The sequence below is a fragment of the Mustela nigripes genome, chromosome 3, assembly GCF_022355385.1.
Source record: "Mustela nigripes isolate SB6536 chromosome 3, MUSNIG.SB6536, whole genome shotgun sequence".
NCBI classification, from domain to species: Eukaryota; Metazoa; Chordata; class Mammalia; order Carnivora; family Mustelidae; genus Mustela; species Mustela nigripes.
The window spans coordinates 12,611,991-12,638,233 of record NC_081559.1 but is presented as its reverse complement, the minus strand read 5'-3'; the positions used below and the strand labels follow the sequence as shown (position 1 = coordinate 12,638,233).

The 26,243-nt window shown below is 38.3% G+C and overlaps 1 protein-coding gene and 1 long non-coding RNA gene across 4 annotated transcripts in view; one reads left to right on the top strand and one right to left on the bottom strand.

Annotated features, from left to right (window-relative positions):
* Positions 1-26,243, top strand: part of ORC2 (origin recognition complex subunit 2) — a 45,450-nt gene that overhangs the window by 7,198 nt on the left and 12,009 nt on the right. For all 3 annotated transcript variants that reach the window (XM_059393170.1, XM_059393168.1, XM_059393169.1), the window contains exons 5-11: positions 8,872-8,961; positions 13,553-13,645; positions 14,197-14,228; positions 17,217-17,277; positions 19,154-19,347; positions 20,737-20,835; positions 24,110-24,219. In XM_059393170.1, coding sequence (XP_059249153.1) covers positions 8,872-8,961; positions 13,553-13,645; positions 14,197-14,228; positions 17,217-17,277; positions 19,154-19,347; positions 20,737-20,835; positions 24,110-24,219 — 679 coding nt within the window. The remainder of the gene's footprint in view (positions 1-8,871; positions 8,962-13,552; positions 13,646-14,196; positions 14,229-17,216; positions 17,278-19,153; positions 19,348-20,736; positions 20,836-24,109; positions 24,220-26,243) is intronic.
* On the bottom strand, positions 8,957-26,132 carry LOC132013444 (uncharacterized). The gene is made up of 3 exons (XR_009403006.1): positions 24,893-26,132; positions 15,737-15,862; positions 8,957-9,211 (listed from the first exon to the last, which is right to left on the bottom strand). It is a non-coding gene; the product is annotated as an uncharacterized LOC132013444 (long non-coding RNA).

The following is a 26,243-nucleotide window of genomic DNA, read 5'->3' as shown; positions in this document are numbered from 1 at the left end:
TAGTTGACATTTTTTAGGGCATGTTCTGAGTAGAATTTTGGATTCTTCTTCTTTTTTTTTTTCTAAGATTTTTATTTATTTGAGAGAGAGCAAGAACAAGCATGAGCCAGGGGGAAGGGTAGAGGAACAAGCAGACTTGTCAGATGCTTAACCGGCTGAGCCATCCAGGCGCCCCAGAACTTTGAATTCTTCATTCCTGTTATGGGAGACCAAAGAAGAGATTGAAAACAATATATTTGTCTTTAAACTGTTTTTTGGGGTCCCTGGGTGGCTTCGTCAGTTAAACATCTGCCTTTGTCTCAGGTTTTGATTGCAGGGACCTGGGATCCAGTCCCATATCGGGCTCCTTGCTCCGTTGGGAGCCTGCTTCTCCCTCTCCCTCTGCTGCTTCCCTTGCTTGTGGGCTTATGCTCTCTTTCTCTTCATTGAAGAAATAAAATCTTTAAAAAAAATTTTTTTAAGGTTTATTTTTTATTTGAGAGAGAGCGTGAACAGAAGGGGCAGAGGGAGAGAGAATCTCAAGCAGACCCCCCACTGAGCTCAGAAACTGACATAGGTGTCAAGTCCATGATCTTGAGTTCATATTCTGAACCAAAACCAAGAGTAACATGTTCAACTGATTGTGCTACCTGGGCACCCCTAGAGTGTTTTTATTTTTTTTTTTTTAATGGTTTCTTTTTGTAAAAGAGACTCCTGGCTGGCTTGGTTGATAGAGCATGTGACTCTTGATCTTGGGGGTTGTAAGTTCAAGTCCCATGTTGGATGTAGAGATTACTTTTAAAAAAATAATAAACCTTAAGAAAAATGTAATATATATTTGGGGGCACCTGGGTGGCTCAGTGAGTTAAGCCTCTGCCTTCAGCTCAGGTCATGATCTCAGGGTCCTAGGATCGAGCCCTGCATGAGGCTGTCTGCTCAGCAGGGAGCCTGCTTCCTCCTCTCTCTCTGCCTTCCTCTTTACCTACTTGTGATCTCTGTCAGTCAAATAAATAAAATCTTTAATTTAAAAAAAAGGTAATACATATTTGTAGTAGAAGTTCATTGCTTCTTACATAATAGCATTCACAGCAAATGATATTTGGGGGCATACTGGAATAAACGGAAGAGAATGCTTCAGACCGATAATGCCCTCGGGCTTCTGACCCCTATTCCTACCCCTTCTGCAAGCCCTGACTGACATGCTCAAAGGCCTAAGAGGATCGTTAGTCAGCACATCTGTAACCTATGCCTTTAGTTTTGCACACCTTTTGGGAAACTGCGTCAGACCAGTGTTCCTCAACCTGTTTTTTTACGGTCATCCCCTCAAGAGCCTTCTTTTATACATTTTCTCCTAATTGCCCCCACCCACAAAATTTTAATACTACATATATGATACATATCTGTTTATATATCAGTGTACATGTCTGTGGCCATTGGGAAGACCACAGACCGTTTGTAATATCTAAGATGTTTTTCATATTCTCCCTCCTCCCACCAGAAGCTGTTTTTTAATCCATTAAGAGCAATATAGTCCTGTTGAGAATGCATGCTTTTAGAGAACATGGAACTATTAACAGTTGGGTGTGTATTTTCTGTCTGAGTGTGCATGTACATACATAACCTTGTGTTGACAGTCTCTCAGTCCAGGAAATGGAGCTGTTCATTTGGCTATGGGCATGTACTACAGATGAGCTCATAACTTACAGTTGTCTCAAAGACATGACTCTTACTATTTTGATTTGTTTTTTCTTGTTTGCCAATATGTGGAGAGGATGAAAAACGGTGTTTCAGTTAAGGTATAGGAAGAAGAGTTTTCTTTTGGTTCTTTTTTTAGAGAAGAAATGGTGACATCTATTGCAATCTTTTTTAGCGTCATTTGAAATAATGAACAAAAGCTTCTTCCTGATCTTTTATTATAATAGAAAACAAATGTGCATTATTTTTAAGACACAGAAGGACATTTGGCAAAGAATCTTTGGAATACTTAGAAAACAACCTTTTAACAAGGACCTCTAAATACTTTATTGATTAACCCCTTTACTTGTGAAATTATTATACGATATTTATTATTATAAGCTACTGCTTATAAGCAGCACACATCTTGACATAACTGGTTTAATTCTTATGGTCTGTTAATCCATCTAGTCTGGAGAACAGTCATTGCATGGAAGTGCTAGTTGATCTCGGCCTTGAAAAGAAGATTTTTCCCGAGGCAATTAGATAGGTATTCTCAAGAATGATTTGTCTTATTGGTGTTTCTCTTGAACAGTTGGTTTGTTTTTTAGTCTTATGAACAGTGTAATTCTATACTTGATTCTTTGTAAGTTAGCTGCTAGAAAATTCTGTGACAAATATGTGGTTTGTTTGTTCTTTCTTTCTAAGATTTTATTTGTTTATTTGAGAGAGAGAGAGCGTGTGCATGCACGAGTGGGAGAAGGGAGAAGGAGGAGTAGATTCTCTGCCCAGTACAGTCTGAGGCGATGCTCCAACCCAGGACCTGAGATCATGACCTGAGCTGAAGTCAGCCGCTTAACTGACAGCTGCCCAGGCACCCTGTTCATATTATATTTAATTTTGCCTTATTCACAGTTCCATTTTTGAACTTAAGGATTATAACAGATTTTTAATTATGTTTAAATAAAATCTCTTTAAAAATTATGAGAGGGGCACCTGGGTAGCTCAGTCATCTAAGCATCCAACTCTTGATTTTGGCTTAGTCATGGTCTCAGGATTGTGGGATCGAGAACATGCATTGGGCTCAGTGTGGAGTTTGCTTGAGGTTCTCTCTCTCCCTGTCCTTTTGTCCCTACCCCCACTCTCACTGGCTCTCTCTCTAAAATAAATAAACCTTTTTAAAAAAAATTATGAGAAGGGTGCCTGGGTGGCTCAGTGGGTTAAGCCACTGCCTTTGGCTCAGCTCATGATCTCAGGGTCCTGGGATCGAGCCCCGCATCGGGCTCTCTGCTCAGCAGGGAGCCTGCTTCCCTTCCTTTCTCTCTGCCTACTTGTGATCTCTCTCTGTCAAATAAATAAAATCTTTAAAAAAAAAAAAATTATGAGAAAATAAATAAATAAATAAAACTTGGGGTGAAATATATGTGATATAAAATTTCCCATCTTAAAGTGTATAATTCAGTATTAAATACATTCACATTGTTTAGCAGTCTCCAGAACTCTTTTCATTTTACAAAACTGAAATTCTACCCATTAAAAACTCCCCAGTCCCTTTTCCCCACAGCCCAACAAGCACATTTTACTTTCTCTCTGAATTGGACTATTTTAGGTACTTCATGTAAGTGGAATCATAAAGTATTTTTGTGTGTGACTGGCTTATTTCACTTAGCATAGGTTCTCAAGTTTTATCCATGTTGTGGCATGTGTCAGAATTTCCTTTTTGAGGCTGAATACTACTGCATTGTATGTATATACACTTGTTTATCCATTCATCTGTCAATGGACATTTGGGTGGCTTCAGCCTTTTGGCTACTGTGAATAATGCTGCTATTAGCATAGGTATACAAGTATCTTTTTGACACCCTGATTTGAATTCTTTTGGGTATATTCCCAGAAGTGGAATTGCTAGATCATATGGTAATTCTATTTTTAATTTTTTGAAGAGCTGCCATAATGTTTTCCACAGCAGCTACACCAAATTAGATTTTCACCAACAGTGCATAAGCATTTCAGTTTCTCTGTATGCTTACCAACACTTTTTTTTTTTAGTAGCCTTCCTAAGGGGTGTGAAATATTAGTGTTATTTCTGTAATACTGATTCAAATTTATAAATAATATAGTTGGCCTCTATTAGGCTTTTGGATTATTTCTAAATTTTCATTGTAACTAATGCAGTAGTGATTATCCTTGGGCATAAATATTTGTTTAGATCTTTTATTTCTTCAGAAGAGACTCCTAGTTATAGAATTATTGGTGAAGGTGTACGTACATATTCCCAAATTTCTAGAAAGATTATATCAACTAGTATTAAGCTCCCTCATTGGCATTAAACATTTTTTCTTATATTTATTACCCACTTCAATTTCTTCCATGGTTTTTTTTTTTTTAAGCATTTTGTTTTTAAAGATTTTACTTATTTATTTGAGAGAGAGATCACAAGTAGGCAGAGAGGCAGGTAGAGAGAGAGGAAGGGAAGCAGGCTCCCCGCTGAGCAAAGACCTGATGTGGGGCTTGTTCCCAGGACCCTGGGATCATGACCTGAGCCAAAGGCAAAGGCTTTAACCCACTGAGCCACCCAGGCGCCCCTCTTGCATGGTTTTTATATACATAACATTTTGGTTTTGTGCATTTTGAGTAATTTAAAACCTATTAAAAAGTTTTATATGTATTATAGTAAACTCCTGCCCATTGTGATAAGAACCATTGTTAATTAGTAAATCAAAATGTCAGAACCAGAAAATCATAACTACTGTACTTTAAACATCTTTATATATAAGCATATGTATATATGTGTGTATATATAAGCAAACACACACACATCCTCTTAATTAGAAGTTCGCTAGAGGTTAGCTGGTTGAAGAACCGTACTACCTTTTGATTTTGGTGTTGGATTTTTTTTTAGACAGTATATCCATAATGCATGCAGCATTTGGGATTCCATTAGATTGTACATTTAAAGACACTTGATGCAGTCTTGGTGTAGTATGCTTTTATATTTTTTCTTAAATCTTTTTTTTCTTTTTTTTTTTTTTTAGGATTTTATTTGTTTGACAGAGATCACAAGTAGGCAGAGCGCCGGCAGAGAGAAAGGCTCCCTGCCGAGCAGAGAGCCCGATGCAGGGCTTGATCCCAGGACCCTGGGATCATGACCTGAGCCGAAGGCAGAGGCTTTAACCCACTGAGCCACCCACGTTCCCCTTTTCTTAAATCTTTTATGGTATCTCATTCATACCTAATTTGAAACCATTTGTTTTAGTTAATAACTTTTATCAAATATTTCTCAAGCATTTAATTTAGTTTACATAGAAACCACACAGTACCTTTAAATATTTCGTCTCTGTGCCATTTAAGTTACATAAGTATAGGTTTGCCATAAACAGACTCATGCATACATGAAAATCAGATATATGACAGAGGTAGTGCTGGAGACCACTCAGCTAAGGATCACCTGGTCAGTAAACAGCATTGGGCCAATTGGGTATCCTTATGAAAAGAACTGGATCTCTTCCTTCCTTCATAAACAAGTTAATTACCCTAATTTAAGATATTCATAAAGCAAATATAAATGCTTTTATAAGAAAATATAAGAGAATATGGTTTTGACTTGATTATAGAGGAATTTCTTTTTAGTTTAATGTAATCAAAAGAAAAGACTGACATATTCAACTAATTAAAATTCAATGCTTCTCAAGAAGATTAAACAACAGATTAGGAGAAAATATTTGCAAAACACATCTGTTAAAGAAATGTTACTCAGTGGGGCACCTGGGTGACTCAGTGGGTTAAAGCCTCTGTCTTTGGCTCAGGTCATGATCCCAGGGTCCTGGGATCGAGCCCTGCATCGGGCTCTCTGCTTGGCAGGAGCCGGCTCCCCACCCCCACCCCACCTGCCTCTTTGCCTGCTTGTGATCTCTGTCTGTCAAATAAATAAATAAAATCTTTTAAAAAACTAAAAGAAATTTTACCCAAAGTATACAAAGACCTCTTAAGACTCAACATTCAGAAAATGAATAACCTGACTTAAAAATGAGCAGAGGACTCAACGAGGAGCCTGCTCTTCCCTCTGCCTGCCGCTGCCCTGCTTGTATGCTCTCTGGCAAATGAATAAGTTAAATCTTTTATTCATTTATTTAATAAATTTTATTTATTAATTAAATAATTTATAATTAATATTTATATTATATCAATTGTTTAGAGTATACTGTACATTATAATTATGTATTTATAATATGGTATTAATATGTAATAATAATAATTATAAATGAATGAATAATCCATTGACTACATAAATAATAAAAGTGAGCAGAGGAACCGGACATCTCACCAGGAAGATATGCAGATGGCAAATAAACATATGAAGATATACTAAAAGCATTGTATATCATTAGGAAATTGAAAATGAAAACAAGATACCACTTCCACACCTATTAGAATGGCCCAAGTGCAAAATCTTGACATCACCAAATGCTGGCAAATCTGTGGAACAGCAGGAGCTCTCATTGCTGGCGGGAGTGCAAAACAGAACAGCTCTTTGAATGACAGTTTGCCAGTCTCTTGCAAACTAAACATATTCGTACCATATGATCTAGCAATTGTGCTTCTTCGTATTTACTTATATGAGTTGAAAACTCGTGTTCACTCAAAAAAATACCTGCACGCGGATGTTTATAGAAGCTTTGTTCATAATTGCAGTGGTTTGGAAGCAACCAAAAAGTTAACAGTGAATAAGTAAACTGAGAGGGGCCTGCATGGCTCAGTGGGTTAAGCCTCTGCCTGCGGCTCCAGTCACAATCTCGGGGTCCCGGGATCGAGCCCTATGCCAGCCTCTCTGCTCAGTGAGGAGCCTATTTCCCTCTCTCTCTCTGCCTACTTGTGATCTCTGTCTCTGTCAAATAAATCTTAAAAAAAAAAAAAAAAAAAAAAAAGAATAGACTGATACATCCATACTGTGGGATATTATTCAGCACTTAAAAAAGGTATCAAGACATGAAAAGATATGGAAGAACCTTAAATACTATTCTTAATTGAAAGAAACCAATCTGAAAAGGCAGCTACTGGCTATGATTCCGACTATATGACATTCTAGGGAAGGCAAAACCTCAGAGACAGTGAGGAGATCAGTAGTTGCCAGGTGTCAGGGAATGGAAGCTATAACTAGGTAGAGTACAGAGAATTTTTAGGGCACTGAAACTATTTCGTATTATACTACAGAGGTGGATACAGGTCATTATACTTTTGTCAAAGCCTATAGGAAGCCATCAAAAAGAATGAAATCTTGCCGCCCGTAACCCCATGGATGGAGCTAGAATCTATTACGCTAAGTGAAGTAAGTCAGAAAGACAAATACCATATGATTTCAGTCATGAGTTCACAAAACATGAACATGGGCGGGGGATAAAAAAAAGGGGGGGGGAGGCAAACCATAAGAGACTCTCAACTATTGAGAACAAACCAGGGGTTGCTGGAGGGGAAGTGGGTGCAGAGTGAGCTAAAGGGTTAGTGGGTGTCAAGGAAGCCACTTGTGATGAGCGCTGGGTGTTATGTGTAAGCCTGTATCACAAAGTTCTACCTCTGAAACCAGTATTAACTATATTGGGTAACTGTATGTTAACGAACTAGAATTTAAATAAAAACTTAAAAAAAAAAAAGCCTCTAGAATGTACCACACCAAGAGTAAACCTTAATATAAACTGTGGACTTGGGCTGTTAAAGAGGTGTCAGTGTAGGTTCATGATTGTAACAAATTACCACGCGGGTGTGGGTTGTTGATAGCTGGAGGAGGCTGTGCATTTGTGAGGGCAGAAAGTCTATAGGAAACTTCTGTACCTTCTATTCAGGTTGGCTCTAACCTAAAACTGCTTTTAAAACATAAAGTCTTTTGAAAAAAAATTTGGGACTTCTTTTCATCAAATGTCATCATAAAGAAGTAAGATGACAAGTCACAGGATAAAGAAGGTATTTCTTCCTTGGAAATAAAGTTGTGGGAAGATGTTCAACCTTATTAGTGATTAGGAAAAGGGAAATTGAAACAGCTCTCCCCATAAGACTCATTTTTACATGCACTCGATTGGCAAAGAGTAAGGAGTCTGGATAATGCCAAGTATTAGTGCTTATATTACGGGGACTCAAAACAGTAAGGATAGGGAGCACTGACTTTGGACAAGTTGGCACTGTTTTGTAGTAACAGTAATAAACCCAGTACATATTGACAGCATATTTAGATGAAAAACAACAATTTTCAAAAAAAAAATAAGTGAAGAAGTCACTGTTCTACATTTTTGCAAATCTCTTTAATGTCGGCTTAATAGAAGACAGCTGGGTTTTCGTATCTGCTTCACACACTCCATTAACCCACGGGATGGTGCTGTCATACACCATCACACGTCACACATCTGGAATACCTCACTCTCTGCTCTTTTTTTTTTTTTTTTTTTAAGATTTATGTTTCTACAGAAATCACAAGTAGGCAGAGAGGCAGGCAGAGAAAGGGGGAAGCAGGCTCCCTGCTGAGCAGAGAGCCCGATGCGGGGCTCAATCCCAGGACCCTGAGATCATGATCTGAGCCGAAGGCAGAGGCTGAACCCACTGAGCCACCCAGGCGCCCCTCACTCTCTACTCTTGATTAAGAAAATGTCAAATAATATCTTAGTGTTATGAAACAGTTTTGGCCTCGGGGACCTGAGATACCTGACGCCAGCACACTTTGAGAATTGCTGTGCTACTAGCCGTGCACATCTGGTATGTTGCAGGTAGCAGTTTCATTTAAGGGGATGATTGCATGAATTTAAATCACTATCTCCATAGGGAGTAAGAGAGCTGCAACCGTGTAACTATTTAAATCTCAGCCTCAGCTCCATCGCACTTTGTGTATTTGCTTCAGAAAGAAAACATACTAGAGTCTCTTTGGTTTTCCCACCTTAGGGGCAACAGTATGATGAATGTATCTCCCTCAGTCTGGAGGGGCTTTCGGGAGGGGAGCTGTGCAGTGTATGTATGTGTGTATGTGTGTGTGTGTGTTTATTGTGAAGAGTAATAGGTTTTCTGTGTTTAAAATTTATAGAAATAGTTCTTTTGTATTTCTAAAAATATTTTATGTATAAATATGTATTGTTAAACCTTTATGCAAGACAATAGAGGGTACAAATCTTGGGTTTTTAGTAAAGATTTTTTTCTTATTATTGCTTATTTTTCCAAAACATATTGCATTTTCTCTTTCAGAATCCTTGAAAAATGGCTCTGCTGCAGATGGTGGGAATAAAGTTTATTCTTTTCAGAACAGAAAACACTCTGAAAAGATGGCTAAATTAGGTAAGTTGCTTTTCTAAGAAGGTGTACTTCACCACATTCCCCACAGTTATCATCTTATTGCATTCCCTAGAAGAATGAGGGATGTCATTTTATAATCACATTTTCAAGCATACATAAAGTCAGATTTTCATGCTCATATATGTCTTCTGTTCCCAGCTAGGTTTTGAGCTTCTCATCTTAGGACTCCTGGCTTCATCTTCTTCCCACATGTAGCACAGGCTCTGAATAAATTTTTAAGTATATGAGTCACCTAAATCACAAATATTTTGAGTTTATTAAATAAGAATTTTATACTATGTATATAAAAATGTTTATATTGTAGAAAGCTATAAAATTGCTACAAATGGGCTATTGTGACATTTTCTTACTTAACTTACCACTTACATTAATTATACATGAATTACTGATTTTTAAAAACTAGACTAAAATAAATTGCATACAACATTAAAATTAAACTTTATGTGGGTTCTGTGGTATGGGGGTTAGATTTGAAAACTTGGAGGAAGGAAAATAACATGTGAAAGCAGTTTGAAAATTAAGGAGGCCCATAAGTATATGAAGGTTTGGGACACCAAGAAGTCAAGAGTAGGGAATAATAATTAACCACCCGGTAAAATGTAATAGTGGTGTAATAGGGCTTTTAATCTGTAATTATAGAACACCGACATATATTTCTGAAGTAGTGTGTTTTTATGCAGTCATTCTGGCCAGTAACCAAGTAAACATTCAAGATCAAGTGAGAAACTTAAGACGTATGTAATAGAACATAATAATTAATTATTTGCAAAATGCAGTTTTTCTAAAAGGTTTAATATGAAATTCATTATTAATTTTGAAACTAACATGGCAAGTACGATAATTTATAGTAACTGATCTATTTCTTAGAGTTTATAATCCACATCAAGTAATTGAAAGTTTTTTGACTTATGAAAAAGACTGGATTCTGTGTAGGATTGCTGAGAAACCAGAGAATAAATGCTAAAACAATTATTACAGAAAGGATCAGATAGACACCAAGACTAACCTGAAACCCCCAAACCGTGAAACAGGACAAAGAACATTGGAGAAACAGAACTAATAGTGGAGAGGAGCCCCAGAAGAGTTGCCAAGTAGAAGTTCTCCTAGTAGATCTTCAACATGCATATAATAACCATGATGTAGGTCTTCCATTATATGGGATGCAAGAAACTTAAGTATTGTTATGTTGTACATTTCTGTCAACACAAATGAAAGAGAGTCATGGGGGCGCCTGGGCAGCTCAGTTCGTTGGCTGTCTTCCTTCAGCTCAGGTCATGATCCCAGGTTCCTAGGATTGAGCCCCACATCGGGCTCCCTGCTCAGTGGGGAACCTGCTTCTCTCTCTCCTGCTCCCCCTGCTCATGCTCTCTTTCCCTCTGTCAAATAAATAAAATCTTTAAAAAAGGAAAAAATATATATATTCAGTCATGAAAAGATGATTTTCTAGATAATTTGAAATTGATCACATTTTATAAAATCTGTGTTTTAGTTAGGACTAATGTTTAGTTATAATGGTCTTTATTTTTTTATTTTTACTTAATATTATTTTTTAAGGATTTTATTTATTTATTTGACAGAGAAAGAGAGAGAGAGGTCACAAATAGGCAGAGAGAGGAGGAAGCAGGCTCCCTGCTGAGCAGAGAGCCTGATGCCAGGCTCGATCCCAGGACCCTGAGATCATGACCTGAGCTGATGGCAGAGGCTTAACCCACTGAGCTGCCTAGGCTCCTCTGTAATGGTCTTTAAATAGTTTCTTTCACTTATTAAGTATTGTCGCTAATTGTGTTTACATCTAATTATATCAGTGAAGTAGAAGGTTTTAGTATTTTTTTCTTTTTTAAAGATTTTATTTATTTGAGAGAGTAAGAGAGCGGGGCGGGGCTGAGGAAAAAGGAGGAAGCAGACTTTCCGCTGAGCACAGAGCCCCATGCAGGGCCTGATCCCAGGACGGTGAGATCATGACCTGACACAAGTCATACACCAACGGAGCCACCCAGGCACTCCAGCCTTAGTATTTTTTAGATAAATTTTTGCTTATTATTCATAATAAGCCATAAAATCATATATTACTGCGTATAAATGATTAAATATAATTGGCCATAAAATCATATATTACTGTATATAAATGGTTAAATATAATTGGGCTAATGAAGATACAGGACTAGAAATACACTAGGAGTTAGACCGGGCGGCTTTTTAAAATACATGTCTTGGATAATTAAATGAATGCAATAGAAGAGCAAATAAAGAGCAAACTTGGTAGAAATACCAGTAGAGAACAGGAAGGAGTTCAGCAAGCTTGTAGAAAGGGAAGACTTTAGGGAAATTAAAAAATAGATAGGTTGATAGGATAAATAATAGCCTAATGAGAAAGCAAAGAAAATTTTACAATTTTATTTTAAAATTTCCAATTGGTTACAGACCAGCTATATAAAATACAGCACAAATGAATTATTAGAAAAATGAAAAAGACAATATATGCCCAATTTTTTATTAGTAGAGTCAAGAGCTGTATGTGGTTAACTTTTACTCTTTTTCCTCTTCAACTCTTCCTTTTCCTTCCCTTTTGTAGTTTAAGAGTTACTTAAAAACAGAAGTTTTCCATGTTGCAACAAATAACCAAAATGATCCCAGCTAAATCACTTTGTGCTTAATGTAGGTTTTTGTTGATGTAAAGCTTTTTTCCCTATCCTTTAGATCAACAGCCTTTAATCTAAACATAGCACATTGTTCTGGTGTGAAGAGAAAGCAAAGGGCTGGTTTTAGGAATACTTAGAGATAGAACATGTAAAGGGGAAAGCAGAGAAAAGATGGAATAACTACCAACAGTAGCTGTGGGCCGGGATAATGTCCTAGAATGCAAATGGAGGAATAGTTTCAAAGTAAGATAAAAAAAATTTCTAGTCAATGATACAGAAGACCAAGGAGGTTAGTTAAGAAAAAAGAAGGCAGTTCATTTGTGGAGACTATCCTGGGTATTCTGGATCCATTTCAAGTTTGGAGGCTAAAACTGTGAAACAGGTTAGGAAGAATTTGAGTCAGTAAAGTGGCTTTAACTTACACAAATTCAAGTATACTTTCTCCTTTAAAAGCAAAAGGGGGCAAGGATATAATTTAAATAGTATATCCCTTTTTTTCTCAGTGAACAATGGGCCAGTGTATGTTTTTTTTTTTTTTTAATATTTTATTTATTTATTTGAGAGAGAGACATGATTGAGAGTATGAGCAAGGAGAAGGTCAGAGAGAGAAGCAGACTCCCCGTGGAGCTGGGAGCCTGATGCGGGACTCGATCCCGCAACTCCAGGATCATGACCTGAGCCGAAAGCAGTCGCTCAACCAACTGAGCCACCCAGGCGCCCCGGGGCCAGTGTATGTTAAATTGGGAAATACAAATCCATTCCTTAGTTAGGCTCCATTCCGCATGGCTCTCATGCAATTGAAAACGTAAGTATCTTTAAAGGTAAAGATTATAGTTTTCATTTAAAATGGCCCTCTATTTTAGAAGCCAACTATTTAATCTGATGCTCAGTTGAAGAAACAGCCATCTGTTCAGTGCTCTCTTATAGTTTATATATTATTCACATGTATTACAGAACTTTGGACACAAAATAAAATAAACCACATGTGGTGGGAGAGTTAAGAATTTTTAAAGCATAGTTTTTTTTTTTTTTAAAGATTTTATTTATTTATTTGACAGAGAGAAATCACAAGTACACTGAGAGGCAGGCAGAGAGAGAGAGAAGGAAGCAGGCTCCCTGCTGAGCAGAGAGCCCGATGCGGGACTCGATCCCAGGACCCTGAGATCATGACCTGAGCCGAAGGCAGCGGCTTAACCCACTGAGCCACCCAGGTGCCCCTTTAAAGCATAGTTTTAAACATACACAGTTTCCATTTGATTCTAGATCCTATTTTCTGGCCATTCTTTCTTACCCCTAGTAAAGGTATGCCTCAGCTGTGTATGATAAAGAAATGGAAAGAGTGGAAAGAGTGTAAAATTGTCAGTGGAGAAGAGAGGGAGAAAGAATGACAATTATAGAAAGCAGTAAGGCCAAAACTGTTTATTTGTATTTTCTTGAGACACCTGTAGATAATTGAAAGAAGACTTAAGATGCTTGGAACATAGCAAACAAAGGTAAGAGGCAGTGCTCTTAAGATGGATAGGTTTGTGTATCTTCCTGGTAATAGTAGCAGGTGGGTTCTTTTTTTGTTTTGTTTTTCCCTAAGAATTTATGTAAGTGAGGGGGCACCTGGGTTGCTCAATTGGTTAAGCAACCACTTTTTTTCTTTTCTTTTTTTTTTTTTAAGCAGCTAACTCTTGATCTTGGCTCAGGTCTCATGGGTCATGGGGTTGAGCCCCACGTCAGGCTCCACGCTTGGTGGGAGTCTGCTTGAAGATTCTCTCCCTCTGCCCTTCCTCCTACTCTCTAGCACATGGGCGCTCTGTCTCTCTCTCTCAAATAAATAAATGAATCTTAAAAAAAAAAAAAACTTACGTAAGTGAAATGAAGCTATTTCCACCTTCATCTGCTGTCATCCATTAAAGATTGTTTTATATACTATTGTCTGTTTACAGCTTCAGAACTAGCAAACACACCAAGAAAAAATGTTTCATTCGGTTTGAAGAATGATCCTGAAATTATGATAAACATTCCTCAGTGTAGCAAGGGTAAGATTCTATCTCAGCTCTTTGAGTAGAGTTTTCTTAGTTGCTTCAAGTTATGCTTCTTGTTTTTGTGTAACTGCATTGCTATATACTCTTTTCTGTTCTGAAAATTCATTCAACAAAATATGGTTAATACCCAGTTTGTGCCTTAGTATACCCATATTTAGCCCTCAATAAAAGGGGGAAATAATTGTGCCGATTGAAGTTGTGCAAACTGACAGGGTCAACTAGAAATACTCTTCAAACCCTGTGATCAGAGGATGTGTGTTGTGGTGAGCGCTGTGTGTTGTGTAAGACTGACGAATCACAGACCTGTACCCCTGAAACAGGTAACACATTATATGGAAATTAAAAAAAACAAAAGCCTCTTATCATTGGCTTGAGTTAGTTGAATGCTCATGAAGGAACTGCTTTGCCACATTCTATTTGAAATAAGGCTTTGGGGGGTTTGGAAGTCCACAGTTTATGGAGAGTGTGGAGCAGTTGAATGAAACTAGGCTATGATGAAAATTGAAGTACTGTGGTAAGTAATGCCTTTTTCTTTTATTCTTCAGAGCATTCTGCTTCAGACAAAGTTCAGTTGAAGGTAAGCGGTTGATCGAAAACAAGCAAAAACATTAGTGTTACAAAGACATGATGACAGCTGGGCACTCATCTCAGTGTACGGGATACCTTACGTGAGATGAAGAATCCGAGGTTCCCAGAAGGGAAGTGATCGTCTGAGTTCATCTAACTCAGAAAGAGAAAAGATGAAAAATGAAGCCAGGTGTTCTACACCCAACCCCTGTGCCGTTTCTGTCAGAACTATCTCTGGGAATTTTCACCTTAGTAGAACCGGCCTGGAAATTTTATGGGTTTTGTTTGGTTTTGCTTTGCTTTGCTTTTATACATAATGTTATGAGGTTTCTTGAGGGACTGATGCCAAGATCCATTAAATCCATTAGTATATCCTTTCATAATTTACATTGGAATACCAGGTTGGTTTTGGTAAATTTGTTCCAGGGTAGCTGAAAAGAATTGACAATTTTTATTCTTCCCTTTGTGTTTTTGGTTTTTCATTCTGCCTTGTCAAGTGGCCCTCTCTGGATATGAACAAGCCCAGATGGGCATGAATGAACCCATCACAATGAGTATGTGTGAGTATGTGTATCCAGGCTTGAAGGCTATAAATTTTGACGTGCCTGGAATTGTGCATATGCTAAATTTGGGGAACTCCTTATAAGAATGTGAGTATAGACATTCAGGGTCATGGTTATGGCCTGTGTACAAATGTCCTATTTAGGCAAGTCTAAAATTTTTTTTTTTTTTTTAAGATTTTATTTATTTATTTGACAGAGAGAGATCACAAGTAGGCAGAGAGGCAGGCAGAGAGAGAGAGGGAAGCAGGCTCCCTGCTGAGCAGAGAGCCCGATGCGGGACTCAATCCCAGGACCCTGAGATCATGACCTGAGCCGAAGGCAGCGGCTTAACCCACTGCGCCACCCAGGCGCCCCTATTTAGGCAAGTCTAGATGTGAGAGTAGACATGTTAGAGTCTCCTTTTGTCTTTGATAATGCTTTCTTCCTGTATTATATCGTATGTACTATATGACCATCAAAGAACAAAACTCATTTCCATAATCCAGTCAAGAATATAGATATATTAGCACATTCCTTTTCAAGGTGTGGATCACAATACATAAGTGGATCTTGTCAGTTCCCCTAAGAAACCATCAGAAGACTGACCACGATGAGAGACAACGTCACAGTGGCAGTCTTAGTGCACTATCTTAGAAGGGGGGATTCAGGAGAGAATATTTATAGGGCTTGGGGATCTGGACTCAAAAGGCTTATGCACAGCTATCAGGATGGGAAACTGATATGTATAGACAAAACTCATGATATGATATTTAAAGATTGGTGGACACAGAAAAGAGAGGATCTTGAACGGAGTCCTGAAGAATGAACTCTTGTTGGATTAGCTGCTTGCCTTGCTGAATTATCTGTTATCCTGATGGGAGACCAGGATGCCCAAATGAGCAAACTGTCTAGATAAGGTAGTTTGCAAAAATTTCTGTAGCAAACACTGTCGTTATTTATTAATTTATAGCCTTACCTTTTTGAGCAAGAATTTTCCACAACGGTTATTTTGACACAGATGTTTCCATCCCTGATAATTAATCCACATGGAGGCACAGCTGTCTCCACTTTCAGTCTTGAGATGAGTTTAATAGGCTATGACCTGCAGTTTAAAAAATGAGAGAATAAAATTGAGAAACTCTATTTTGTAAGTATTATTTCATTATAATTTGTTTCAATGGTATGCTGTATGCACATGTAGATCAAGATGTGCAAAATGTAAAAACATTTTTTAAGGATCGGGATCAGAAAAGTTCATATACTTTATAAATCCATTGGGCGCAGTTCATTTATTACAGTACTTTTTTAAAAGATTTTATTTATTTATTTGACAGAGAGAAATCACAAGTAGTCAGAGAGGCAGGCAGAGAGAGAGAGAGGGAAGCAGGCTCCCCGCTGAGCAGAGAGCCCGATCCCAGGACCCCGAGATCACGACCCGAGCCGAAGGCAGCGGCCCAACCCACTGAGCCACCCAGGTGCCCTACAGTACTATTTTTAATATCCCAAATCAGATTGTGTTAACATTGAAAATTAACACTAACAACCTATTACAAGACAACAGACGTGAATTTTTTGTCATAATTTCATATTGCCAAAATAACACAGGGACTTTATCTTTTTGTTGGTTTTTTTTTTTTTTTTTAAGATTTTATTTATTCATTTGACATCACAAGTAGGCAGAGATGCAGGTAGAGAGAGAGGAAGGGAAGCAGGCTCCCTGCTGAACAGCCCGATGCGGGGCTCGGTCCCAGGACCCTGGGATCATGACCTTTGCCGAAGGCAGAGGCTTTAACCCACTGAGTCACCCAGGCACCCCGGGACTTTATCTTTTATCAATACTAACATTATACAACAGTGGGTATTTTAATGTGCTATAGAGATTTATTGGTGTTAGAGTGTTATGTTGTGTGGAGGAAAAGAAAAACAGATTTTATACTTCTGTGAAGTGCTTAAAAATCTTAACATAATGGAGTAAAATGTAGAGATCTCTTTGTCCTCCTCACAGAAGGTGTTACTTCAACACCAGTAAATTTCAAACACATCTAAAGGCCTCCTGCCGTATGTATGCGAGTGCCCATTTCCTCACCTACTCATTATCATTGGATATTATCAATTTTTTAAAAAGAAATATTGTGCTAATCTGATGGGTGAAAGTGGTTCAAAAGGCTAATTCATATACTTTTTGTTTTTTCTTACGTCATAGAAAATACTTTATAGATGTCTGGAATACAACTTCTAGAATCACTGTAGGAATCCTTTGGAATTTGTTGCATTGTTTTTGTTGCTTTCTGCTATTTTTTCCTAACAGAGTCATTTGTCATTGTCTTCTAATTCAAAGGGAGTCTAATGAAAACAAAACGTTTTTCTTTTCTAGCCCCTTCCACGCACCCATCATTAATTTACATGTCATCATTATTATTTGATTATTGAAACCGTATTGCTTTATTTTTAAACAGAAAAGCGATAAAAGTGAACTTCTGTCAGCAGCACCTAGTGGTCTGAGGAAAAGATTAATAGGTATGTATTTCTTTTGAAACTGAGTTTTTACAAGGGGCAGTCATGGTTTATGTTGGTTCTCGTCTTAGGCTGCTTGTTTTTTATCTTCGGCCTGCCACTTACAGAGACCTCTCTGGGGCTCAGGCTTTTCATTTACAAAATAGGGGTGAAAATTGTACCAGCCCCAGAGTCCTTCTGAGAGGAATGGAAATAAAAGATGTCAAAAGTGCTTAGTATAGCGCTTGACCCTGATGTGCGTTTCATCGGTGTTAGCTGCTGTTATCTTTTAAATTTATTTTTTTGAAGATTTATTCATTTGAGAGAGTGCATGAGCAGGCGGTGGGGGGGATGTTGAGGGGTCGGAGAGACAGACTCTCTGCGGAGTGTGGAGCTCCAGAGCTCTGTGCGGGGCTTCATCTCACCACCCTGAGACCTTTACCTGAGCCAAAATCAAGAGTGAGTCAGATGCCCAACTGACTGAGCCACCAAGGCGCCCCATCCTTTTTTTTTTTTTCCTCAAGTAAGCTCTAGGCCCACCATGGGGTTGAACTCATGACCCTGAGATCAAGAATCATCCCTTTTAGAGAGAAGGTAAACTTCCTCTTCCTTCTCAGTCCCTTCCAGACATGTAGAAGTGTACATGTCAATGAGGTAGAAGCGTTTTCTGGCTCCTTCTGCTACTTCTAACCCATGCATTTGCTGTGGGCAGCAGTCAGTATAAAAATGACTCTGCTAAGGTATATGTGCTCCCAAAATCAAATCCTTTTTTCTGTTCCTTTAGATCTGTGTGTTATTATATGTGGACTCTAGATATTCTGAAATGTATATGTTGTTCAAAACTGATATACTGATTTGGCTTAAGAACTTTCTTATTTTGGAAGTTAACTTTTTATAAAAGTTTTAAACTTTGTTGAGTGTAAAGTAGTTTTATTCTTCATGAGTGTAAAACTAGCTTTATTATTTCTGGGGAGTAGTAGAAGTTGCTATGGTTTGTTTAAAAATAAAATGCTTGTATTGGCTCTGGGATGGAATGTGCCTGTCTGTTAGTAATACTTAGAATAGTAGCTACCATTTTTTGAGTCAATTCAGGATGGTGTTTTTTGTATAGGTAGCAACAGAAAATTCTACAATAATGGCTTAAGCTGTAGACATATACTTATCTCACTTCATGAAAAGTATAGGAATAGACCATTCCATGGTTGAGGTAACTCCAGTGTCATAAAGGGACCCAGGTTCTTCCTATCTTCTTGTTCTGTCACCAGCATTTTCCCTCTTTCGGTTTGAGGAAAAAAACCGAAAAAACCCGAAATTTCTGCTTCATATTGCAAATGGCTTTTTTACCTTTAAGCTATTGGTATAAATAAGGGACTTTCCCTCCATAAGTGAGGGAAATATTTCCCAGAAGCTTCTATTTTACCTCAAGTAATTTTACCTCAAGTGTCATTGATCAGAGGGTTACATAGCCAATCCTAATTGCAAAAGAGGCTGGGAAAACAAGTATCTGACAGAAGAAAAGATAATTACCATGATGATTTATTCCTTAGGGTGAGACACATTGCCACATTTTACAAAATGAGAGTTCATTAGCAAGGAAGAAGAAAAAACGCTACTAGGTACGATTAACAGTTCTTGGATGTCAGGCATTGTTAGTTGCTGTGTGTACCTTTCCGTGTGATCTTCACAATGGTTCATTAAATTAGGCACTGTGAGCTTCATTTGAGAAATGAGGAAACTGGCGCTCAGGAAACTTTATATAATAACTAGCTCTGGGGAAATCAGAAAGTAATGACAAAACCAGGAGTGAAATTCTCTTATTTCAAAGTCCACGCTCTTTCCATTACCCTCTACTGCCTCTCGTCAGACTCTCAAATGTTCCCACTTGCTTTCCCCCCGCCAGGTCCAAGGTCTCAGTCTGACAGTGAAAGCGAATATTCTGCTTCCAACTCAGAAGATGATGATGGCGTTGCTCAAGAATGTGAAGAGGACACTGACGAAGTCACAATGAGCCAAAAGAGTCCATCTCAGAATAAAGCTATGTCAGCTCCTGTTTGCAAAGAAACACCTTCTAAGAAAATGAAAAGAGATAAAACAGTAAGTGGAGACTTTAACCTTAAAGAAAAATTGTGTACTATCTTAAAGCTAAGCTACCCTAAAGAGATTCATTTGGGGGATCAACATAATTTTTTTTTCTTTACTTCTGTATTTTTAGTCTTTCCCATAAGTATGCCTGTCTGTATTGTGTCTGTTTCCGAACTTTCTGTTTTGCCTGTCTGCATTCATAATCATGTATCAATGCCACATGCTAAAGGTGACATCTCAGTTCAGTTGTATAAAAATGAGCTTTTAAATAAATTTTGATTGGATCATTGGAAGCAAGACTTTTCAGTGAATACCTTTTTAGATAGTTTTGTTTTTATAACATTGCTGATATATTCAAGTCAGTACAAGTGGTATTGTGAAGTGGCTGTGGGTCGTGTTGAGTTGTTGAGAAGAACACTGTAAGCACCGTGGCCTGAGAAAAAGCTCATTACCTGGTGCTGTGTGTAAAGATTCCGGGGAGTCTAGGAAGCCTATACCGCTTGGAAGGTTTTCCATCCCTTCTCCCCCCCCGTGGCGGTGAGTCCTGCCCCACGTCTGCAGAACAAGTAGCGAGCCATTTCACTGCAACAGTAAGCTGGTCTTTTACTTTATGGCCGATATCTTCCTCATTTCCAGTTCTTCAGCTGTTAAAGAATTTGTTAGAACTATGTAAGGCAAATGAAGGTCCCGATAGGAGTCTGAATGGAAATTTTATGTTGGAACTTAGGAATCGTTTTTGTGAACAGACTACTTCCATCTAGTCATTTCTTTAACTTTTATGATCCTAAGAGTTACTCAGTTTTACTACTAGATTTAGATGTCCTTGGTCCTTAATCTGTGGTGTTGCTTCAAAAAGAAAATAGAGCCAAATAAAGAATTTCATGTATCCTCTTATGCTAATGTTATAGTCTAGTTTTGATAAAAACAAATATCTAGGGGCACCTGGGTGGCTCAGTTGTTAAGCATTTGTCTTTGCCTCAGGTCATGACCCTGGGTCCTGGGATTGAGCCTCACGTTGGGATCCCTGCTCCGTGGGAAGCCTGCTTCTCCCTCTCCCACTCCCCCTGCTTGTGTTCCCTCTCTCATTGTCTCTCTGTCAAATAAATAAATAAAATCTTTAAAAACAAAACAAAACAAAATCAAATATCTAGGGATGCCTGGGTGGCTCAGTGGGTTAAACGTCTGCCTCTAGGCTCAGGTCATGATCCTGGGATCGAGCCCCGCATCAGGCTCCCTGCCCAGCAGGGAGTCTGCTTCTCCCTGCCCTGGCTCTTGGGCTCTTGCTTGTTCTCTCTACCCGCCTCCCACCCCAATAAATAAAATCTTTTAAAAAATTAAAAATTCTTCAGAATTTTAAAAATATCTGAAACTAAGAGTTGATTTTGCTGTATCCGCTTTCAGAGTGATTTGGTAGAAGAATATTTTGAAGCTCATAGCAGTTCAAAAGTTTTGACCTCTGACAGAACACTGCAGAAACTAAAGCGAGCCAAACTGGATCAGGTATGTTGTAAGGAATGTTGCTTCTATATTTTTTTTAAAGTGTGAACTAAAAAGTACACCGCAGGAGTGCCTGGGTGGCTCAGTGTGGGTTAAGCCTCTGCCTTCGGCTCAGGTCATGGTCTCAGGGTCCTGGGATCGAGCCCCGCATCGGGCTCTCTGCTCAGCAGGGAGCCTGCTTCCCTTCCTCCCTCTCCCTGCCTGCCTCTCTGCCTACTTGTGATCTCTGTCAAATAAAAAATAAAATCTTTTTAAATAAATAAATAAATAAATAAAAATAAAAAGTACACCGCATAAACAACAAATTTGAAGGGTAAATTTACACAAACCGAATTATTGTCCTGATAAAAGGAAACACAAATTAAAGAGACCCGATTGATACTTCATTATATAAAATGGTAAATGGTTAACTTGAAATCTGTTTGATATACCATAACTGAAATTTTTTCTCTAAGTACTTTATTATTTCTTCAGGATTTATGATAATCATCAGGGCCATAGTTTCTTGGATATCCATGCAGCATTAATCTCTGTTATTCTTGAACTCACATATTCATTGAACTGCACACTGGTCATAAAGTGGACTGTGACCGGCCTCTTAGTTACAGACCTTGCAAAGAGCAGAATGGATCTGCTTCTTGAAATTACGGCAAACCTGCTCAGTACCATAAGGTAACAAGGTTACTGTATACTATGGCTCTGGTATCTTAGTTTATAAAAAATACCAGTTATACTCAGGGTTTTGATTAATCACCTCCAGAGAGAAGAGAGAACCTATTTGAGTGAGAAAATTTTTCAGTAGAGAGTGGGGTGGATACTCTGGATCAAGAAGAGATTGTTACTGGCTCCAGGAGCTTGGAGACTTAACTATTTTTAAACTAGAATTTTTGCGGTTTTCTAGGGTATACAGGGCTTCTCACAGACACAGAAAAGAGATATATAGAGGATAAGCTGCTGTGACCTAGAAGACATGATGTGATGTCATTGTTTCTGTTTTTGTCAGCTGGCTTATTGATATTGAGACTCAGATCAAAGACTAACTGAAAACATGTCAAGAAACCGAACTATTTCAGGGAGGAGATGGAACTAACATCTACATAATGCATCTATTTCGATATAAGCAACATGGGAGAAGGGGGAATGAGTCTAGAGTCAAAGCAGGGTTTCACAGGACTGAGATGCCGAAAGAGCTCAAATGAAAGGAACACCTGTTGCCAGCAGTGAGGGAAGGGAAGGCCTTGCACTGGCTGCAGACATAGCTAACCGCCTCTACCCTGTACTATTAAAATAGTATTTTACTTAAGGGATAGAATCATGGGAAAATGGTAGCCCCAAGGTAAAATGCATATATAGCTTTTTTTTTTTTTAAGATTTTATTTTTATTTATTTGACAGAGGTCACAAGTAGAGAGGCAGGCAGAGAGGGGGGACCTGAGCTGAAGACAGAGGCTTTAACCCACTAAAGCTACCCAGGCGCCCCGCATATATAGCTTTTTGCTAGAGTTTTCTCTTCAGACAGTGAGCTATATTTGATTCACCAGCATGAATTTCTAAGTTTTGGGTACCGGGCAATGTACGTTCTGCAGTTTATTTACGTTATTGTTTAAAAAACTTTGCCATACTGGGGCATCTGGCTGGCTCAGTCAGTAGAGCATGTGACTCTTATCTTGGAATTGTGAGTTTGAGTCCCACATTGGGTGTGGAGATTACTTAAAAATAAAATCTTATTCATTCATTCATTTATTATTTTAAGTCCTATCCATGCTCTCACAACCCTGAGATCAAGAACCGACCTGAGATCAAGAGTTGGATGCTTATCTCACTGTGCCACCCAGGCACTTCCTTAAAATCTAGGGGCACCTACATGGCACAGTCGTTAAGCGTCTGCCTTTGGCTCATGTCATGGTCCCCGGGTCCTGGGACCGAGCCCCGCATGGGGCTCCCTGCTCGGCAGGAAGCCTGCTTCTCCCTCTTCCACTCCCCCTGCTTGTGTTCCCTCTCTCCCTGTGTCTGTCAAGTAAATAAATAAAACCTTAAAAAAAAAAATGAAAGAAAAACACAAAACTTTGCTGTACTTATCAAAGATGGATTTGTTAGAAGAAGCTTTGGGGCTTACCTGGCTAGCACTTGTGACTATTGATCTTGGGATCATTGTTTTGAGCCCCTCGTTGAGGGTAGAGATATTTAATAAATAAAAATTTTAAAAAATTAAATGTTAATGAAGCATCTGGGTGGCTCAGTCAGTAGAGCGGGATTTACTGACTCAACCTCAGGTCTTGATCTCAGGGTCAAGAGTTCAAGCCGCATCCTGTGTGTGGAGCCTACTTTAAAAAAAAAAAAGCAGCAGCAGCAGCTCTTGGTAGAGAAACAAAGATACAAGTTTATTTTACTAGTGATAATGGTAAATTATAAAGAACCTTTAATGTTTTCTGAGAATTCATATTTCACTGTTACCATAAGCTTTCACATTTCTTCAAATTCGTAGGTTTTTAAAAATCTGTTTGATTGGGTGCCTAGGTGGCTCAGTGGGTTAAGCCTCTGCCTTCAGCTCAGGTCATCCTGGGCTCGAGGCCCGCATTGGGCTCTTCCCCCTCTCGCTGCCTTCCTCTCTGACTACTTGTGATCTCTCTCTCTCCCTGTCAAATAAATGAATAAAATCTTTTAAAAAAAAATTAAAAAAAAATCTCTTTGGATTTGTTGTAAAAGCTGGGAGGCAGGTTTAATCATCTACTTATGGTAATAATATTTTTAGAAATTAAAGCCTTATATTTGGAATTTATAAACATGGAAATGGTTCTAAACAAAACTTGAGAAATTCTTTACTGTTATATATTTGTACTGAAAACGATGCTTACAAATTTTTAAGAAAAGAGGAGTGCTGGGGTAGCTCATTTGGGAGTCCAGCTCTTGGTTTTATCTGAGGTCATGATTTCAGGGTCATGGGATCGAGCCCCATGTTGGACTGTGCTCTGCACTAGGTGGGGGGCCTGCTTGGGATTCTCTTATTCCCTCTCCTCCTCCCCTCCCCCTGCACTCACATGCACGCTCTCTCTTGCTCTCAGTCTCATGCTCTCTAAAAAAAAATTTTTTTAAAGAAAACACTTAAATCATACTTGAAATGTTATGTGTATTCCGTTAATGCACTCATTACGAAACCTGATTACAGTAATATTTCTACCACTGGCCTCTTCTAACCTCTACCTCTAGTGAAATATTTTTAGTTTGGACTGCTTTTGATGTTTATGGTTTGAGAATGATTTTCTTTTTTTTTTTTAAAGCAAACTTTGCGTAACTTATTGGGCAAAGTTTCTCCTTCCTTTTCTGCTGAACTTAAACAACTAAATCAACAATATGAACAATTATTTCATAAGTGGATGTTGCAGTTACGGTATGTACTATCAACATTTCATACCCTTGTAAAATAACATATATGTCTGTGTTAAAGCAGTTTAACACTGAATTTTCTTTTTGCAATCAACTTGATATACTTCTTATATACAAGAATTTGAAAAAATGGGTATTTTTCCTAATTTTATGACTCATGTAGAAATTTCATATTATATGACTCATCTCAAATTCTAGTTTTTAAGAAATGTGTCTAAATTTATCAGATGCGAAAGCCAATGGTTAAATAACTTAGAATTCCTAAGGAGTTAATTACTAATTATTAATTACTAATTACTACTTACCTAAGTATTTGAAAATCTAATTTGTCAAGATTGATATCAGTTACATTTAAGTCCAGTTTTCTACAGCAAAGTTCCTAAAAAGGATATAATATTTATTTTGATCTCATTCTATTTTCATGTACTATAGATCTTCAGAATTTTATATCTGTCCTATAAACATTACTTTACCATTTGAAAATTGTTTCTTAGAATAGTTTTTCAATTTTACCATTTTTCACATACTTCATGTTAAAATTTAAATTCCCATTAAAATAACTAGAGGAATTATTAAAACTTTTTTTTTTTTGCTATAATTACTTTTATACTTTTATTAAAAAGGATCTTAGTATAAGGAAGTGCTTAAAAAGTGTGCGATTGTAAACGTATACTCACAGTTACATGGTCACTGGAATAAGTAAGAAGGCAGGTCCACCGAGCAGTAAAAACAGAAATCGACACAATTTTCCCAATTGATCCTGGTTTTCTTTTGCCAATAATACATCAAAGGGTCATGCTTATCTTCCTGCTAGGTCCTCAGCTTCTCCCAGTAAGTGTTTATAGATCTGTTCGTTATAGATTTGTAAAGTAACTCTTCGCTCTGATCCCATCCCCCACAGACCACTTCCTCCTTCTAATAGGTCAGCTCTGATAACTTGTTCAGCTTCGCTTCCCAGCCTAGACCTCAGTCAGCTACTTCAGCAGAACTGCCAACTCTCTGAATTCCGCTTTTTAAAGCTGCTGCTACCTTGCTGATCTGTGCGTGGGGGTCATTGCTTTTCTTCTATTTGTAGACTCCCCTACGTTGCTACAGGGTATCACGCAAATACTGTTCCCGACTGACCTCTATGAACAGTCATGGAGTCAATCTTTAGCTTGACCCGTAGTGCTTGGTGTTCTGGATCTTCTGACTCTCTTGGCTTTGGTTGCTTTTCGCAGTGAAAAACTCCCATAGTTGTGTCTCTGGCCCAGCCCAGGTATCACTCCGCAGCAGCAGATAAAGGTATCTCAGTGTATGTTGGAGGTTTCCAAGTGGATGTCCTGTAAATAATTCAGTATACATAAAATTTAATTCCTCTTAAACCCATCATTCCCACCTGCCCCAGCAGCCTGGCACAATGAATGTCACGCCATTCATGTAGTTGCCGATGCCAAAAAAAAGTTATTTTGAAATACTCCCTTTCCATCACTTTCCACATCTAACCACTCCAAATCCTGTTGACTGGACATGTGAAGCTCCTGACAACTATGATTTTTCTCCATAATACCTAATTCAAGTCCATAGTCTTTGGCGGTCTGTCTCTCCTTCTGTCCATTCCCCCATTCAGCCAGCACTGTCTTCCGGAAAATATTATGCTACTTTCCTACTTAGAACATTTCCGTTAACACCTGAGTAGTTGCTTTTAAATGGTCATTGTCCTTGAAATCAAGTCTACTTAATGTCTTAGTTGACTTAACAAGACCTTTGTGGCCTGGCCTCCGCTAACCTTTCCTGTTTAATCTATCAATTAAAACTCTGCTTCAGCCTGTGGAACGGTTAGTGCCTTGTCCCTGCTGTTCTCCCTTGCCTCCAGCCAGTGATCACTTGAAAGGTAATAAAGAGCTGGAAAGAAAGCTCCCAAAGCTGGAACTGAAGTGTGGCGTGTACACAGTAAAGCTGTGCTTCTCCCGTGTATAAACTGGGAATCGGTGTAGTTACTCAGTCACCCTAGTCCTTTCCATGTTCTTCATCGACTTAAAGAAACTA